The sequence below is a fragment of the Chaetura pelagica genome, unplaced genomic scaffold (genome assembly GCF_000747805.2).
Source record: "Chaetura pelagica isolate M959 unplaced genomic scaffold, ChaPel_1.0 scaffold328, whole genome shotgun sequence".
NCBI classification, from domain to species: domain Eukaryota; kingdom Metazoa; phylum Chordata; class Aves; order Apodiformes; family Apodidae; genus Chaetura; species Chaetura pelagica.
The window spans coordinates 1,169,660-1,187,253 of NW_009954216.1; the positions used below are offsets into that span (position 1 = coordinate 1,169,660).

Sequence of the window (17,594 nt, forward strand, 5' to 3'; positions counted from 1 at the left end):
AGCAGGAATAATGGAGTAGGAATCATTTCCATGTACCCCAAACAAAACCCAGGATGTATTTGTACTTGCTTCTACTTGTTTCCAGTGTTAAGTGTGACCAAGAGCTTGAGATGCATCCTTTAAAAAAAAACTTGAAATAAGCAGTATCATGTGTGATGTGTCATCGATCTCAAATCTTTTCTACTAATGTTTCTAAGTGAAGGAGTAGGGTCCCCAGAGTTACCTGATTTCCTCCATCCCTTCCCTCCAGCCTGATGCCTTTATCCACTCAAATTTCTCTTTTCCAAAGGTATTACAGGAAGGCAAGACATCTGGAGGTGTCTGTGTCTCAGTGCTGCTAGACAAGGCTGTAAAATAAGCTGTTGAGGAGCTTATGTCGAGTAATGTTCTTAATTGAAAGCAGGTTAGTCAGTGGAGTGGTTAGAGGGGGTGTTGTTAATTGCTGTATCACTTTCCAAGGAAAGAAGTGTCCTGCAGTCAGGTCCTCTACTGTGTAGGAATAGTAAGTTTAAAAGTGCAGCTTATTAGGCATCAAACAGCTTTTCTTCCTCATTTTGGGAACTGTATCTCTAGATGCAAAGGAGAGAGATAAGGAAAATGTGGTTTAGATGTGAAGTCTTCAAAGGGAGGAGACTGTTTCTTTTGATCTCACTTCAAAGAGGATGTGTTTACTTTTTTCTTGGGCTGCCTGTCCAGCAGTCCCCGGGGTGCCCAGGGCCTTCGAACGGGGCTGGTGGGAGAGTCAGAGCTCTTTCTGTGAGCTGAGCTTTGAAAGAAAGTGGGTAAACATTTTTGGCAAGGATGTAAAATCCCTGTGCTCTCTTTCTGTTCCCTTCTGCAAATCTTTGTGAAATACTGAGAGCTCAAAGTCTGTTTTACCATCTTTTATTTTCAATTGCAGTATATTGGTCATTGCCCATGTTAGAATAAATACCTTGCACTGAAAAATGCGAAGACCTTTTTGTCTGTTGAGCCAGAGGGGCTTTGCTGTTATTGCTGATTTTTTTACTTAAGAACGGCTCAAGGCTGAAGCTTGGTGTGTTTCCTGTAGATACCCCTCTGAATAATACCAGATCCCAAGTGTCCTGCAATGATGTTGGAGCAGTCTAAACGTAGGCAGAAGAGGAATAAGCTTGGGTGTTGCTGAGATTGTTAGGCAGTTTAATTTGTGAGTGGAGAACAGGTTAATTTATTGTATTATGTTATCTTAGCAGGTTGCTTCAGTAATATCTGTTCCTTTCAGCTTGTTATGACCTCCTCACTTACACCTACATCACCACTTGCTGTTTAAAATATTTTTAGGCTGCAAAAAGATCTTTGGTGCAACTCCATCATAACGTATTTACCTTGTTTATTTTCCCAGGAGCCCTGGACTTTGAACATATTGAAGAACAAGCTGAGGGGATCTTTGGTGGAAGGAAAGTATCTCTTCCCTAGTGCTAATCGAGAAGTAGCTCAGGACTCCCCAGGCTGCAGCTCTCAGGGATTGGGGTTGCAAGTTAGTTGGTAACTGGGAAAGGATTGGACACAGCTGCCACAGTTATCCAAGCTTCATTTTCCTGAAATGCCTTTGATCCAGCTCAAAGTAGTGTCCATTTGGATTACAGGCCACAGATAAGGGACAGAGATCCTTCAGCCAGAAAGACCTTCATGGGAGGGCTTCACTGGAGTGGGCAAAAGCCAAGGTGGAGGCTTAGTGCATCTAAGCTGAGTGCTGTAATAAAAATCTAAAGTGGAAAAGTTTGTGTAGGCAAGTATTGGGATTTCTCCTGAGTTAGAGGCACATTGAGCCAAGCCATCCTTTTTCTGTGTAATGAATTTGCATTAAACTGCACATGCATGACAGAACAAAGCAAGCTGTGCCTTCCATACTTGCCCTCTCTCCAGAGCAGCTTCCATCCTTCCTTAAATCACAGGACAGCAAGTCAGTGACAGGCTTCAAGTACTTGAGCTTGTCCTTAAGCTGCTCAGAGCTGCAGTTGTTTTCTGTAAACCTAAGATAACTGATTCCTTAAAGGAAGACAAAAGGGGAGAGAGAGATTCACTTACAGAATTAATAACCAGAATTTTTAATGTAAGCCTGTGAACTCAGTTGGAAGCAGGATATGGAAAAGATTCAGAGGGTACTGATAAAAAAAATACATCAGTTTTCATGCTTAGAAAAGAGGTACAGGGGACAGAGAGGGAAGAGGAGCATTTCAAGTGCTTGACATACTTAGCATTGCAACCTGACTACAGAGGTAGGGTTTTATTTCATAACTACTGAGAAAGATCAGTACCAGGAATGGGCAAGAATTATTTGAGCAACAGGGTGAAGCTGACACAGGGAGAAGTATTTTGGCATAGTTTGACCCTGAAAAATGTGAGTTGGATAGTGTAAGCAGCATGAACCATGATTAGTGAGAGTCTTTAATAGCCTTCCTATTAGTACATAAAAACCTTTCAGTGTCTCAAGATAGCACTTGATTTGATAAATTTCCCCCTTACTTAAAAAGTAAGAAAAAATTTTCCTGCTACCATGCACTGGACGTAAGAACCTTCTGGGACATTCAGCCTAACATTCTAGTTAACTCTACACTCTCTTTTCAGTGAGGAGAACACACCACTGGATTTGGATGATCATGGTGGCAGAACATTTCTCAGAGTTTTGTTGCATTTAACAATGCACGATTATCCTCCTCTGGTGTCTGGAGCGCTCCAGCTACTCTTCCGGCACTTCAGTCAGAGACAAGAAGTCCTTCAAGCTTTTAAGCAGGTATGAGGGCAGTGAGGTGCTGGAACAGGTTGCCTAGGGAGGTTGTGGAAGCCCTCTCCTTGGTGGTGTTTAAGGCCAGGTTGGATGAGGCTTTTTGCAGCCTGGTCTAGTATGAGGTGTCCGTGCTCATAGCAGGGAGGTTGGAACCTGATGATCTTTAAGGTCCCTTCCAACCTGCACCATTTTATGATTTTGTGAGTGTGTATGAAGAGTGCTGTTCCTCATCTGAATGTATCTGTTGCAGCTAGAACCAATCAATCTGTGTAACTAATGTATTGCATTCATCTAAGGTTCAACTGCTTGTTACCAGCCAAGATGTTGACAACTACAAGCAGATAAAACAAGATCTGGACCAGCTGAGGTCTATTGTGGAAAAATCAGAGCTTTGGGTCTACAAAGGCCAAGGTCCTGATGAGACTATGGATGGAGTGCAAGGTGAAAATGAACACAAGAAAAAAGAGGTAATTAGGTTGTATTTGCACAAATTCATGTGTCAATATTTTATGAAAATGTAACTGTTTGCAGAAATGTTACAGAAAACCACCTTTTTAGCACAGTGCATAGCCTGGTGAGGCTGGCTGTGTTGCTTTTGGATGAGGGCAAGAGTAAGAGGAGAACTTGAGCTAGTTGATGCCAATTACTATCAGGTGGAAACTGCTTGGGGTTAGCAGCCACTGAAGTGTCATCTTTAGGCTCTAACAGAGCAGCTGGTTTGGGTTTGCTCTGGCTCCTGAGCTGTGTCTGTTCAGTGCTGCCAAATTGCATGGGTCTTGTGTGGTGGAAAGTACCTCAAATCGTACAGAGGCAGAGCTGTGAGCTCTTCATGCATTTTGAATCATGGCACTGTGATTAAATAACAGAAGAGAATGGTGCTTTATCTGTGCCTGATAATGAGGGACTTTCTTGGCACACACGTCTGCCTTAGAACTAATTAAACACCTTTTCCTCTGAATACTCTGGAGTCAAATAGAAGAGACTGGGTGAGGGAATTCAAGAACTTTTGACTGTTATGAACGTTTATTGTTGGAAATAAATAAAAGTGATTGTTACTTTCCTTGTGAGTGGTGCTGATATCTGTGCAATGACAGTTTAATAATAGTAGAGAGGGAGAGAAAGTAAGCAGTTTTTTGGGGGAAGACTTGGTTACAAACAATGTGACAAGCAAAGAAAAGGACAGGATGTTGCGGTCTCTAAAATCACCTGATGTTTATAGAGGTCAATGTGACTTGACAGGATAATTCTATGTATTTTTCTGAGGCTCAGAAAACTGAAGGATGACACTCCTTTCCAGGAAGAGACCAGGAACTATCCTAGAACAATCATTTTAGCCTTCATGTAGGCAGCAGCGTAAGCTACTAATAAATTGTCCGGTTTTATCCTCAGGAAGGTCACAGCAAGTCCCAAAAGCCTGAAAGTACCAGCAGCTACAACTACCGTGTAGTAAAAGAGGTAAAACTTTGCTCCTTGATAGTTAAATGGAAGTGTAAATGAGTAACACAGCTCTGGAGAGCTGCAGTCAGAGGGAGGCACCCAGGAAAGTCTGAGTCACTCTTCCATTGTGGAAACTATTTGCTGAGTAATAACATATCCCAACTTGAATGAGAAGCCAGGAGTATGATAAGCAGGACGTGTGTACTCCTTCCTTAAGAATGGATTAGTGAGAAATGTGACATTTTGCTGCTGTTTCAGTGGTAACACAATATTTTTATTGTTAAAGGCTTCAGAGGCAGTAAGCAAGTGGACAAGCTGTTTCATTTGTCCTGTCCTGAGTACCTTGCACTCAAACCCACTAAGCTGTTGAGATTTAATTTGAAGTCATGTTGTGAATGGTGCCCAGGCCCATAACTGTTTCCCTTGCCTGTGCCAAGAGGCACAAGGCTGTGCTGGCTGCTGTGTTCCTGAAGGGGTGGTGAGGGCTGTTGTGGCTGCTGCTTGATGGGCAGCAGGCACCATGGCTGCTTTCTGCTCCTACATTCCCTAGTGCCTCTCACTTCTAGCTCGGTGCTTTTGCACCTCTGCTGGTGCTGCAGGAGCAACCAGACCCTAGCTCCTCATCTTGAGACCCCAAAACCTGGTTTTGCTCCCTAGAGCTACTCTGGTCCATGCAGATCCTTTCTTCCCTGTTGCTGCTCTCTGAGAGCCACCTGGCATGCTTTGAAATAAACCCCTGAATTTCAGCTCTGAAGTGAGTCTCTTCTCCAGATCCTGCTGCGGCTCAGCAAGCTCTGTGTCCAGGAGGGGGCCTCGGTCAGGAAGAGCAGGAAGCAGCAGCAGCGACTTCTGAGGAACATGGGAGCTCATGCGGTGGTGCTGGAGCTACTGCAGATCCCTTATGAAAAGGTTAGGTCTCTGTCTGGCTGTTGCCTGGCTTCATGGCACATTAACGGGCTTTTAATATCTCCCCTGAATCTTTGTTGGGTTCACAGAGGCTATTTTGTGTAGTCTTGTAGTCTATGAAATACCCACACTTCAAAAATAATGGGGAGCTTACATAAGCTTTGCTTGTTTGAAGTCTTAGAATGTACTAATTAGAATGCACTGATTCCTGAGGAAGTTTGTCCATCATAGCTCAGTGTATGACCAAGGCTCAGCTCTCAGCTTTTCATGGGAGGTGTGTGCTGCCTTGAAGTGAAGCTGTATCTGTGCGAGCAAGACCCTTGTTGGTGCCATGAGTTGGCTGTGGGACAGTCACCTTGGGAACACTAAGGAAAACAAGGGTGCCTAGTCCCCCGTGGGTTTTATCAGCAGGTCAGCCCAGTACTTAGACACCATCCCCCCCCAGTTGTAGAGCCCCACTCTCCCCCTTAGAAATGAACACCTTCCAGCTGGGTTTCCAGGCAAGCTCTGCTGTTCATAATTGGCCATATGACAGTGCAGTGTCAGTGGTGTGAAGTGCACTTTGGGTTGCTGTAGGGTCTGAGCTGGCCCAGCACCACGTTGTGCTGATGAAGCACAACCTGGGTTCATGCGTTGGCTGCCCATTAGTCACAGATGACAGGTACTTACCATAGGTGACAGAGCTCTTCACATTCCCTGTCACTCTGCTGTCCCCCATTCCAAACTCTACAGGTTTCTGAGAACCAGTAGTTCTAGACAGTAGCTTTGATTAATGTTCAACTGAGTATCATGCTATCTTGCTTCATATTTTGCTTAAAAAAAATAGTGCCAAAAACAACCTCCAACACCTCTTGTCACCTTTCTGTCCCATACAATGTGAACACATTGGACAAGCTGCATGGAAGGTGTTTCACAGTTTGAAATATATGAAACTCCTTAAAAACAAAAGCAGTAAGTAATTTTCCAAACTGCTTTTTATACCATCAGTGGACTGGGAATCCACACTTATGTCAGAGGAAAGGCACTGATTCCTGGACTGTACTTGGAAGCATGCAAGGAGTGTGCAGATTCCAGTAAATATAAATTGGGCTTCACTGTTGCAATGCTAACTTTCCGTCTGCCCTTTGCCATCAACTACCTCTCTGTCACTGCTGAAATGCATTTCAGAGGAACGTGGCAATTTTCCTGCATAGCCCCAAGGTGATGATGTGTGGTTTGGCCACTGTACTGATATGTTCAGAAGTGTAAAAGTGAGTAAAGCACGTTGTTGGCAGGCTTGGCCATGTAGTGTGTAATTTTAGAGAATAAACTACTGTAATTTCTATTATGGCCTTTATTTTTGATGATCTTTAAAACTGTGAAGCAAGCCAAACTCATCCCTCATGTCTGTGAACTGGGTGGAGGTTTGTTTTTCTTTGGAGGGTGAGAGAGACGTGACAGTTTCCTTGCAGAGCTGGAGCTGCAGCTCATCCAGCACTCACCTGAAGGTGAACCTTCAGATTCTCCTTAACCCCATCTGCTTTGTCATGCAATCACAGGCCGAAGACACGAGGATGCAGGAGATAATGAAGCTTGCACACGAGTTTTTACAGAACTTCTGTGCTGGGAATCAACAGAACCAGGCATTGCTGCACAAGCACATAAACCTGTTCCTTAACCCAGGGGTAAGAGTAACCTCATGCCATGATTTATTTTATTTTGTTTTATTAAGAGGAGAAAATGGATTGTCCTTGGTGATCGCCTCTGGGCCTGTTCTGATGCAAGAGTGGTTGAAGGGGTCACATTTTGTTTTCATTCTAAAACATCAAAAGTTGGCGAGATCTGTTTGTTTAGGTTCATTTAAGTGTAGAAAGTTCAAGAGGCTGAAGTGGACTGAAAAAGAGGCTTAGATACGATCAGTTGTGTTGAAAGATTAGGTCCCCAGGAAGGTTCTTTTCAGTCCTGCACCCCGCAGGAGTGTTGACTTTATCCTGACCTCTGCGTGGCTTTGGTGCTTTGTTTATTTTCTAATTTCTTTCTTTCTTTCATCCCCTCCATCAGATTCTGGAAGCAGTAACAATGCAGCACATTTTCATGAACAACTTCCAGCTTTGCAGCGAGATTAACGAGCGGGTTGTTCAACACTTTGTCCACTGTATCGAAACACACGGCAGGAACGTTCAGTACATCAAGTTCCTGCAGACGATTGTCAAGGCGGAAGGAAAATTCATTAAGAAATGCCAAGATATGGTAATGGCTGAGGTGAGAGCTGCAGAGATTTGCAAGGTCTGAACAGAAGTTTTCACATACCATTTGGTGAAAATGACAAATTGATCCTCTCGCTTCTGGGACTGCCAAGAAGCTGACAGTTAGCTCTCACTGTGCAAAAAGAGCATGCAACTCCCAGGAGGCACAGCCTGTTTTGTGACCAGAAGGTTTCTGAGCCCTTTCCCCAGGGGTGTAACAAGTGGTCAGTTATTAATGATACTTAAAAGTTGCTTTCCAGGCTTCTACACAGCAGCACGTAGGTGGGCTTATGAAGCAAGGGTGCCTTTCTCTAGCAAAACTGTCTAGAAGAGAGATAGTTTAATTTCAGGATCACTTATGCAGAAGGAAAATTTTACCATGGGAGTATTTTGATCTGAATTTCTTCTCTCACCATGACCTATCTACTCAGCTGTTACAGTGTTGAAAGGGGAAAAGTCTGAGGGCCTTCAGGATTTCAGGTGTGTAGGTAAGTGGGAAATTGGGGTGTCAGGATAGAGGGGAGAGATAAGAGCAGGGTGAATGAATCCCTCTAAGTTGTGCATTGCACTTGATCTGTTTGGCAGCCAATCTGCAAGCCTGATGGGAGTTTTTATTGGCCTCCTCAGCAGGGGGAGCCCGAGGATCAGATTTGTCAAGCTCTGGCTTTTGTGTCTCAGTTTTATTAAACTGATCAAGGGCCTTCCATGTTTTGTCGTTCACCTCAAAAATGGTATTGTGGGCTTCTCCACACGGAGTCGAGTTTGCAAGGCGCTCAGCAGTGGGCTGGCACAGGCTTAGCAGCTGCTGAGAAAAGGGGGTTGCCTTAGGGCTTGCCTTCTGCGTTTTATCTACCTGTTTGCCAGCAGCCCTGTGGGAGGGCAGCCCAGAATCCCTCCAGCTGCGTGCTCAGAAGTGCCCAGCCTGCAGCAGGTATCACTTTGCTCAATCTCTCTCCCTTCGTGGAGTCACAGGAGGTCTGAACTGCTCTGGAAATGTGGTCATCCAGGTCTCAGCTGTGAAGCTGGTAGAAATCTTCAGTGTGTGACTTAACGTGTCACTCGGTAGCCTTGGAAAATTGATGGTGTTTGCTCAGAAGGGTGGAATGACTGAGGCCTGCAGCCCTGCCATCCGGCCGGCCCCGGGGCGCTGCTCTGAGCAGCAGTGTCTGCAGCCAGGGGTGTGACACAGTCAGCTGAGGCAATGGACGTGAAGTGAAAAGGCACAATGGAAAGTCACAAGCTTCTTGGCACAACTTCTGTCTAAGCAGTCAGTTGGACTGGCTTTGAAGTTCTTCAGCAGTTCAGAAGTGGTAAATTCTTGAAAGGAAAATGTCATACTTGGGCCCTGTGTCCCAGGAAGGGAGCACCAGAGGAATGCCCAGCTGACTTGGTGGGCCTCACTCCTTTCAAGTGTCTAAAGAGAAGCTAATTGGGGTTTTAACCGTAACAACCCACAGATGAGGGGAGGATGCTGTAGGAAGTGCAGGGGCTTTGATCTGCTAATGGAATCTTTTCCTTCCTCGTAGCTGGTGAATGCAGGAGAAGATGTCCTAGTGTTCTACAATGACAGAGCCTCCTTCCAGACCTTGGTGCAAATGATGAGGTCGGAGAGGGATCGGATGGATGAGAACAGCCCCCTGATGTACCACATCCACTTAGTAGAGCTGCTCGCTGTCTGCACAGAAGGCAAAAATGTCTATACAGAAATAAAATGCAACTCCCTTCTTCCTTTGGATGACATAGTTAGGGTAGTAACCCACGAGGATTGCATACCTGAGGTGAGGGCTCTTGGAAGACACTGGCCTGTATGTGTTTGAAATGTGCTGGCTTTGGGTGAAGGGGATTTGATCACAGTGAGTCTGCTCTGGGACAGGTGTTGGCACAGGTGAACAGTGAGCTGGGAAACTGGATTCCTTCCCTAGTTCTGCTATCAGCAACACCAGTGAACCTGAATAGTTAAATCCTTTTATACTTGTTTTCTTGCCCTTAAAATGGGCATGCTGTATGTGCATGTTCTGTAGGGTTCTTGAGGCAGAGAGGTTTATAGAGTATGCTGCTAGCCTTGAACAGATGCTTCTGCAAAACTGGAAATGATTATTAAGCTGACATTTTGTCTACTGTGATCTTGGTGGTTTTTATTGGATGGTGTCTTGCTACTCATGGCATGAAATTTCACTAGTGCTTAAATAAAAGGAAGAGGTAGAATTACATATTATTTATATAGCAGTTTCAGTGTGACATTACATTCATTCATAATGCCATTCAGGTTTTTAGTTTTTAATGGTAATTTTTTCCCTCTCTTTGTAGGTCAAAATTGCATACATCAACTTCTTGAATCATTGCTATGTGGACACAGAAGTAGAAATGAAAGAGATTTACACCAGTAATCATATGTGGAAGCTATTTGAGAACTTCCTGGTTGACATCTGTCGGGTAATGATTTCTGCATCTAGGAACAGAATTTAAAAAGCTTAAATGAACCTATTTAGTGTAGAGCAGTAAGAATAACAGTGCATTGAGGCAATAAGTACCCAAAATACTGTGTTCCTTCAGATTTATATGTGCCTTCTTTTCCTTATGCCTGTGGGTTTCATTAGTCATATTCCATGGAACACATTAATATTTTCCTTTTCAAAAGAAAAAAACTAAACCACAAACCAAAACCCACCACCAAACCTCAGAAAAGCCCCACACCCTGCTCTTTTGTCTAATGCCTTTTTCTGTTCTGCCACCTGGCTTCCTTATTCTGGCCAGGATAGTGAGCTCCTTCCCCAGCAATAGGCAATGATTTTTGGCAGGTCAGGACAAATTTTTTCCAAGCTTGGCATTTGTTGGGCCATATGGCTTTTTGCCTGGGATTCCAAGTATTTCCCCATACGAAAGCATTACACCTAAGTCCTCCCTACCCAACTACTTTCCTCTAAGGCACCCTGTTTTTTCTCCTTCCTCCTAAACACACTAAATGCCAACGCATGAAAACAGGAACAGCGTTGGGCTTCTGCTTTTGTGTGTGCTGGAAATCCAGAGATCCAAGTGTCATAAATACCATTGTGGCAGGGAATTGCTGTGACTAGAGTAGTGCAAAATGAAGAATTCCAGTCTGTTACACTTATTAGTCTGCCTTGGTTGAGCTTCTCCTGACCTAAGAATTGAATTGTCTTGCAGGCTTGTAACAACACCAGCGACAGAAAGCACGCGGACTCCATATTGGAGAAGTACGTTACAGAAATTGTGATGAGCATAGTCACCACTTTCTTCAGTTCCCCATTCTCTGATCAGAGCACTACTCTGCAGGTAGGGAAATGTAGAGACAGAAAAGTAAAAATGTGCTGCAAAAGCAGTTATGTTCATTCCACTTTGGTTCCATTTACCAGTTTGTCATGGGGGAGCAGATATGTATTCTTTAGCGACCAGGATTTTCTTTTGATGTAGAAGTGGGAAGATTTATCACAGTACAAATGTTTTTATAGAGGGGCTCAAGTGTCACATTACTTAATTAGTAGATTCAGCTCTGTACTACTACCAAGATCATAGAGTCATAGAATCATTAAGGTTGGAAGGGACCTTAAAGATCATCAAGTTCCAACCCCCTGCCATGAGCAGGGAACCACTAGACCAGGTTGCACAAAACCTCATCCAACCTGGCCTTAAAAATCTCCAGGGATGGGGCATCAACAACCTCCCTGGGCAACCCATTCCAGTTCCTCACCACCCTTAGAGTGAAGAATTTCTTCCTAATATCTAACCTAAATCTCCCCTCTCTCAGTTTACCCCTTGTCCTATCAATATCTTCTCTGATGAAAAGGCCCTCCATAGCTTTCATGTAGGCCCCTTTCAAGCACTGGAAGGTGCTCTAAGGTCTCCCCCAAGCCTACTCTTCTCCAGGCTGAACAGCCCCAACTCTCTCAGCCTGTCTTCATAGCAAAGGTGCTCCAGTCCTTGGGTCATTTTGGTGACCCCTCTCTGGACCCTCTCCAACAGGTCTATATCTTTCTTGTGCTGAGGGCCCCAGAGCTGTACACAGTACTCCAGGTGGGGTCTCACCAGAGCAGAGCAGAGGGGCAGAATCCCCTCCCTAGGTGTGCTGGCCACACTTCTTTTGATGCAGCCCAGGATGCAGTTGGCTCCCTGGGCTCCAGCACACACTGTTGGCTCATGTTGATGACACATGTCTTTTGGAGAGAGTTTCTACATATCTTTATCAGGTTCCAGGTGAGAAAATCACACTGCAAGTGGAGAAATGAAGGAAATGTTTTTAATATATGTTGTACTGCAGTTGCATCTAAGGGCTCTAGTTGTCTCTTTGCAGCCTTACATCAGAGTATAGTTGAGTAAGATGATGTGGGCAGGTGTAGGAAACCAAACAGACAGTTTTACTCAGCAATAGCTTGCCTTGCCAGCTCTTGAACAGTGGTAAAGCAGGAGCATGGCAGCAAGGATGTACTTCAGAGTGCCATGAAGAAGGAAGATAAAGCTTTGGTGGCAGGCTTTCCAGACAGGAGGAGAAGGTGTTGCATTACAGAGGGTGCAGAGGTGATAGCTTAAAGAAAGCATGTTTTTATAGGAAGATTCTAATTTCCTTTAAAAACAAAAAATTTTAAACTCTAGTGTTTCCCTCAGCTGTGTTTCACTAAGTGGAGGAGAAGCTTGGAACACTTGTGAAGTGACAGAAGGTAGAGATTCCCACTGCAGAACAGCAGTGTCAGGACACTGCCCTAATATTTGTATTTCAGCACAAAGATAACATCATTGATGTATTCATAAATAACCTGCTGGGAGGAGTGTGGGTGGAGTGGTCAGGTGCCTGGCAGGCCTGTCAGAAGTTGGTAGTTGTTGAAACTTGATGCAACCTCAGCATGCCAAAGGCAGTTGTTCACAGGGCAAACTCCAGGTTTGTAATTGAGTGCAACTGGCAGCAGGTGAGGAGGCACCTGGTTCCCAAAAGTGGCCATGAAGGGCATCTGGCAAGTTGTTGCTTCAGTCCCTCATCAAAGAATTTATGCTAAGCATGCTAATTGTGGTGTGCTGCCTGGGTGAGGGCAGGGCTCCAGGGCTGTGTGGAACACTGCTGCATGACTCTGCAGCAGGTAGAGACTCCCTCCTGTTCCATATGAGCTGTGGTGTTCCTGCTTTTCCCTGACTACCCGTATCCCTGATGCTTGCAGTCTGCCCACCTTGAGTCAGGACAAGTATTTGACCTGTGTCTGGATGACCAGGGGCCAGCCTGATCTGCCAGCTGCTGAGCACCCAGCACAGCCCTGCTTCCCGTGGCCTCAGGCAGCCTCCTCACCCAGCCAGGGAGACAATCACACAGGAAGCAGCAGAGCTGCACTGGAGCTTGGCTCCAAGCTGTGGACATTGCCCATGAGAGGGAGCTTCAGGGGCTGTGCATGGGCTCAGCAGTCTTAGTAGGGTTCTGTCCTGACCCATGCAAGTCTGAGCGGTCCAGCAGTGGCTCCTCATGTGACTTCAGAATGTCAGCTGTTGTTGTGGTATCAGCCTCCCTTCTAGTTTGTCAAAACTTCATCAAAATACAATGAGAAATTGTGATCAAATCAGCCTTGTTACCCTGGGGCTCTGCCCTTCTCTTCTCCCTGTCATGCTTTGATTGTCATCTCTGTCTACAGTATTTGAATACACTTCCTGTCCATCACATTTTAGTGATCTGTTGATTTTGTCAGCAGATTTTCTTTAGTTTCTTAATCTTTCCCTCTGTTCAGAGGATGAAATAATTTATTTCACCTCTCGTTTACCATCACAGTTGATAGTTCTGTCCTATCCTAGGTTCATCTTTCCTCTACATCTCCAAGGTCAAGCTCAGTTCCTTTCCCTTTTGCTGCCTGTCAGGACTCTTGCCCATAACTGGGAATGCTCCCATCTGAGGAGCACAGCCTGTTGGACCACCTGGCTGTGTACATCACTGCTCCTGGTGGGATTTTCCTTCCAACCTGAGATGCTGCAGGGTGTTCTGCAGCTGCTGCTGCCTGACCTGGTGCTGCTGTGTCCCAAGGCAAGGGTCCATTCCCACTCTCCTTCCTGTTGCCTTTGAGTTTGGTCACTCCCTGTCCTTTCTGCTGCACGTTGTCATCTCGTTTCTTCCCATGCGAGCCTCCTCCTGTCTCATGCTCTTTCATGTTATGGCTTGTTCCACTTCAATTGTTCCTCCTTTGAGTCAGGACCAGCCTTGCTTGTTCAAGGAACATCTTGTATGTCTGTCATGCAGTTCAAATAACATAAAATTAGGAGAACATAAATATGTCTTTTCAAAGAACAGCTGTCCAAAATCTTTCGTCTTAAACAAGTACTGTTTTAGCCCATTTGCATCCTAAGGGTGCTGCTGCCCAAGGCTTTCCTTCACAGTTGGAGTTGGAGGCATGTGGATCATGAATAAATTTCTTATTTGATTTATTGACCTTGTTTAAGCAAATGAAATGTCTTTGAAGCTTTTTAAGACTGAAAAGTCTTTAAACTTGAACTGAAAGGAATACGTGGGTGGCATAAATCCAAAAGTGCAGGTATTTTCAGTGCCCTTGGACTACAGTCTGCCATGCTTTTGGTGTTTGGCTTATTTCTAGAAAGGATAATAGCTATTTACCTCTTAATAATTTTTGTTTCTTGAATTTTGATTCTCCTTTTGTATATTTAATAATGATGTTATTTGATTAATTGATCTAATAGATATAATTACCTAATATGTCTGGCTTTTTCATCTAACTCCACTTTTTTCTTACAAACAGGCATTAATCTTGACCAGAATAAAAGAGGTATTTTTTCAGTAGTTGTAAATCTTGTGGGCTTTGCACTGTGGTGTAGTTCCTTTAGCTGATAGAAACATTACCTGGCCAGTAGGCACAGGGACACGGGGCGTTTCCTCTCAATGTTGGTTCCTTTGAAATACTTAAAATACTCTTTTCTCTACAGGTAAAATAAACTAATTGTTGTAATTACTGTAAAAAAAAAAAAAGGCACAACAAACCAAGCACGGATTTTTTGTTAATATTTTTGGGCTGTTGCAAAGATGAAAGAGCAGAGCTCATCTGTAGTGGAAGATAATTTTGTGAAATATGGGGCTAAAACCCACTCTGTAGCAGCTGTAGTGTTCACCACTAACTAGTACCTGTGTTCGAAGAAACAAACACACAGCTGGTTTCTTTGGTAAATTAGAAAGTAGCTAATCATACCTGAAATGGTGAGGTTTCAGCTCTGGAGCTCTGCTGCCATTTAGCCAGGAGCACAGTCCCATTTACCTGTGGGCTATTGAGTCAGCTCCTGGTCAACACTAAAAGAATACCTGTATGCCAGGTTTGCTGATAACTCTGAGTAAGCAGATGAAGATGACTGCTTATTTCCTTTGCTTAGTCAGGCTTCAATTACTTGAGGCTTTATGCTTTAGAAGCTGCCCATTTAATATTTCCCTTCCAGCCTTGGTTCCCACCCTTCCCATTCAGTTGCTGATTCTGTGGTAGATACGCTGTCTACAATGCTAAGTTGCCTGACACATGGATGCAGACCAGTTAGAAATGACTGGTGTGCAGTCGTGGCTCAAGCTGGTAACCAGTGTTACCTCGAGATGATGCTGATACATCTCAGCATGGTGTGATGAGTTTGGTTTTTCTTTACCCTTGTGTTCTAGACTCGTCAGCCTGTGTTTGTGCAGTTGCTGCAGGGCGTGTTCAGAGTGTACCACTGCAACTGGCTGATGCCCAGCCAAAAGGCATCTGTGGAAAGCTGCATTCGGGTCCTCTCAGATGTAGGTAAGAAGTGGGTGTAATCAGAACTAACTGCTGCAAACATGGTCATCCAATATTTGCTGCTGACATGTCATCCTTCCAAAAATAAAGTGCAGTTTGCTCCCCGTGGGTGCTGCTTGCAGGGAACTCAGAGTCAGGGCATAGAACAAGGCCAGAGTTATGTTGATATATTGTCATGGTTGAGCAATAGGTGTTGTCACTGTAACCTGAAGTGCTTTCTCCGTTTATCCTCAAAACTCTCTGCACTCCTGTTGATCTGCAGCAGGGAAATAGTTTTGTGCCACTCCTCCCAGTAATTTGCTGCACTTTTACTAGCAAGGAGGGTAATTCCTACTGGATACTGAGGCCAAATTCTGCTGGGTAGGTCTACATGTGTGCTAGCAGATGTTGGGAGGGTGTGTAAGGACAGATTCCTACTCCCACACTTGAAAGGCAATGAACAGCTCTGAGATAAAAAAGCCTTTAAACACAGATCTGACCCATTACACAGGGACATGGCATTGCTTAAAGTGCACACAAGGAGATTGCAGAAGGAGCTGCAAGCAGAGGTTGCCTTGTTCTTGCACGAGCTGTAACACGCGGGCTGAAGGAGTCAGTTCTCACCAACTTCTGCTTGTTGCAGCAAAAAGCCGTGCGATTGCAATTCCTGTAGACTTGGACAGCCAAGTCAACAATCTGTTCCTGAAATCCCACAACATTGTGCAGAAGACTGCCATGAACTGGCGAATGACAGCCAGGAATGCTGCCCGCAGAGACTCCGTGCTCGCCGCCTCCAGGGACTATCGGAACATCATTGAAAGACTGCAGGTGACAGCACAGCACCCCTTCCACCTCTGATAAGCACTCACTTGCATGCCCACACAAAAGGAGGAGTGTACTAAGCACAAAGACATTCGGGAAATTAACTCCTTGGTAATCAAATTAGTTGGTGTGGAATATACTAATACTGTAGTGAAGTCGAATGTAAACCATTGTGTCAAGACAGGCAATTGAATGTGCACAGCTAATGGGAATAGGAATACTCATCCTAGGAGAGGTTGATATCTGCAGGTAGTGGTATAGAAGTATTCTTGTTCTGCCATTAGTAATACTTCTTTGATAAGACATGACTTATTGATCATCACAGCCTTCCAAAGTCCTCCAGTGCCTTGCCCCTTGAGCCCCAAACCTCTCGGTACAACAAGAGATGCCTGGAAGCCACTGCAGATCTGAAAACAGGTGTCAGTTCCTTGTGAACCAGTGGCAGCCACACTTGTTCCCTGATGAAGCAATGTGTGTACATTCTCATACTGTTTTTGCTAAAAAGACTATTGTAACATAATGCTTTGTGTTAGATGCAAGGATGGGTGTATTACAGCTATGTTCCACAATCAGATCTGTAGACAGTTCAGCCCTTTTTTGCACCAAGTGAAATTCATCATCTTGTGTGATGCCTTTATCCTTTGAAGATTCATTTTCTGGTCAACAGCTTTTTTTCTGGCAAACAGTTCTGTAAACTTGTATTATATTATGTAAAACCACTGCCCAATCCATTCTCATTGCAATAGTTTCTCCCTCTTTATCCATTCCTGTCTGTTTGTCCATTTCAATTTGATTAAAATTCCCCTCTGGATTTGTTGTTATCTTGATATTTTTTGCTTGTTATAAGTATTAGGATAAATGTGGTTTTATTTTTCTGGTAGCTGTCCTGGTTTGAGCCAGGATGAAGCTACATCTTTCCAGACATCGAGGAAAAAGGGAATAATTTTATTTTTTCCACAATTTTAACTTTACTACTCTTTTCTCAGTTTGTGTGTGTAGTAATAGCCTATCATTTGTCACCAAGTCTTTCCAGACATCGAGGAAGAAGGGAATAATTTTATTTTTTCCACAATTTTAACTTTACTACTCTTTTCTCAGTTTGTGTGTGTAGTAATAGCCTATCATTTGTCACCAAGTTTCAGTGCAGCTACGAAGCTGCATTTTTCTCTTTCTCCAGTATCAACAAGAGCACCTACAAAGATGACAAGGGTCAGGAAGCTAACCTGGGGACTGCTGGAAATCAGGGCTCTTCTAAAGACAGATGTTAAACAACAAATCTGAGTATCTTATCTGACCAAAATTTTGTGGTCTTTAGTTTATCCAGTCAGGACAGATCTAATTGTCCTGTCCCCTTTTGTGGTTTGTAAAATTATTTACATGTATATTTAGATGTATTTAATGTTTGTTTAAAATGGTTGTGTTCTAGGACATAGTGTCAGCTTTAGAGGATCGCCTGCGTCCTCTGGTCCAGGCAGAGCTGTCAGTACTGGTGGATGTGCTTCACAGGCCTGAACTGCTCTTCCCAGAGAACACAGATGCAAGGAGGAAATGTGAAAGTGGAGGTTTCATTTGCAAGTAAGTTGTCTTGAAGTCTGGCTTCTTGGGAGGATATTTGTTTTGCATTTTCCTAATTTTCCCATGCCCTGTGGAAAGGTGCCCTCTTGCCCAGCTTTGTAAATACTTGATATACTTTGAAAGACTTGTAAAGTGCAGTATCTCATGGTC

General features: G+C 44.1%; 1 protein-coding gene across 1 annotated transcript in view; it reads left to right on the forward strand.

Annotated features, from left to right (window-relative positions):
* ITPR1 (inositol 1,4,5-trisphosphate receptor, type 1) overlaps positions 1-17,594 on the forward strand; it is a 173,056-nt gene that overhangs the window by 58,216 nt on the left and 97,246 nt on the right. Inside the window, exons 24-36 of the mRNA XM_010003374.1 lie at positions 1,364-1,422; positions 2,594-2,755; positions 3,046-3,216; positions 4,139-4,204; positions 4,958-5,095; positions 6,631-6,756; positions 7,133-7,333; positions 8,844-9,095; positions 9,625-9,750; positions 10,483-10,611; positions 14,951-15,071; positions 15,691-15,875; positions 17,296-17,444. Of these exons, the coding sequence (XP_010001676.1) occupies positions 1,364-1,422; positions 2,594-2,755; positions 3,046-3,216; positions 4,139-4,204; positions 4,958-5,095; positions 6,631-6,756; positions 7,133-7,333; positions 8,844-9,095; positions 9,625-9,750; positions 10,483-10,611; positions 14,951-15,071; positions 15,691-15,875; positions 17,296-17,444 (1,885 nt within the window). The remainder of the gene's footprint in view (positions 1-1,363; positions 1,423-2,593; positions 2,756-3,045; positions 3,217-4,138; positions 4,205-4,957; positions 5,096-6,630; positions 6,757-7,132; positions 7,334-8,843; positions 9,096-9,624; positions 9,751-10,482; positions 10,612-14,950; positions 15,072-15,690; positions 15,876-17,295; positions 17,445-17,594) is intronic.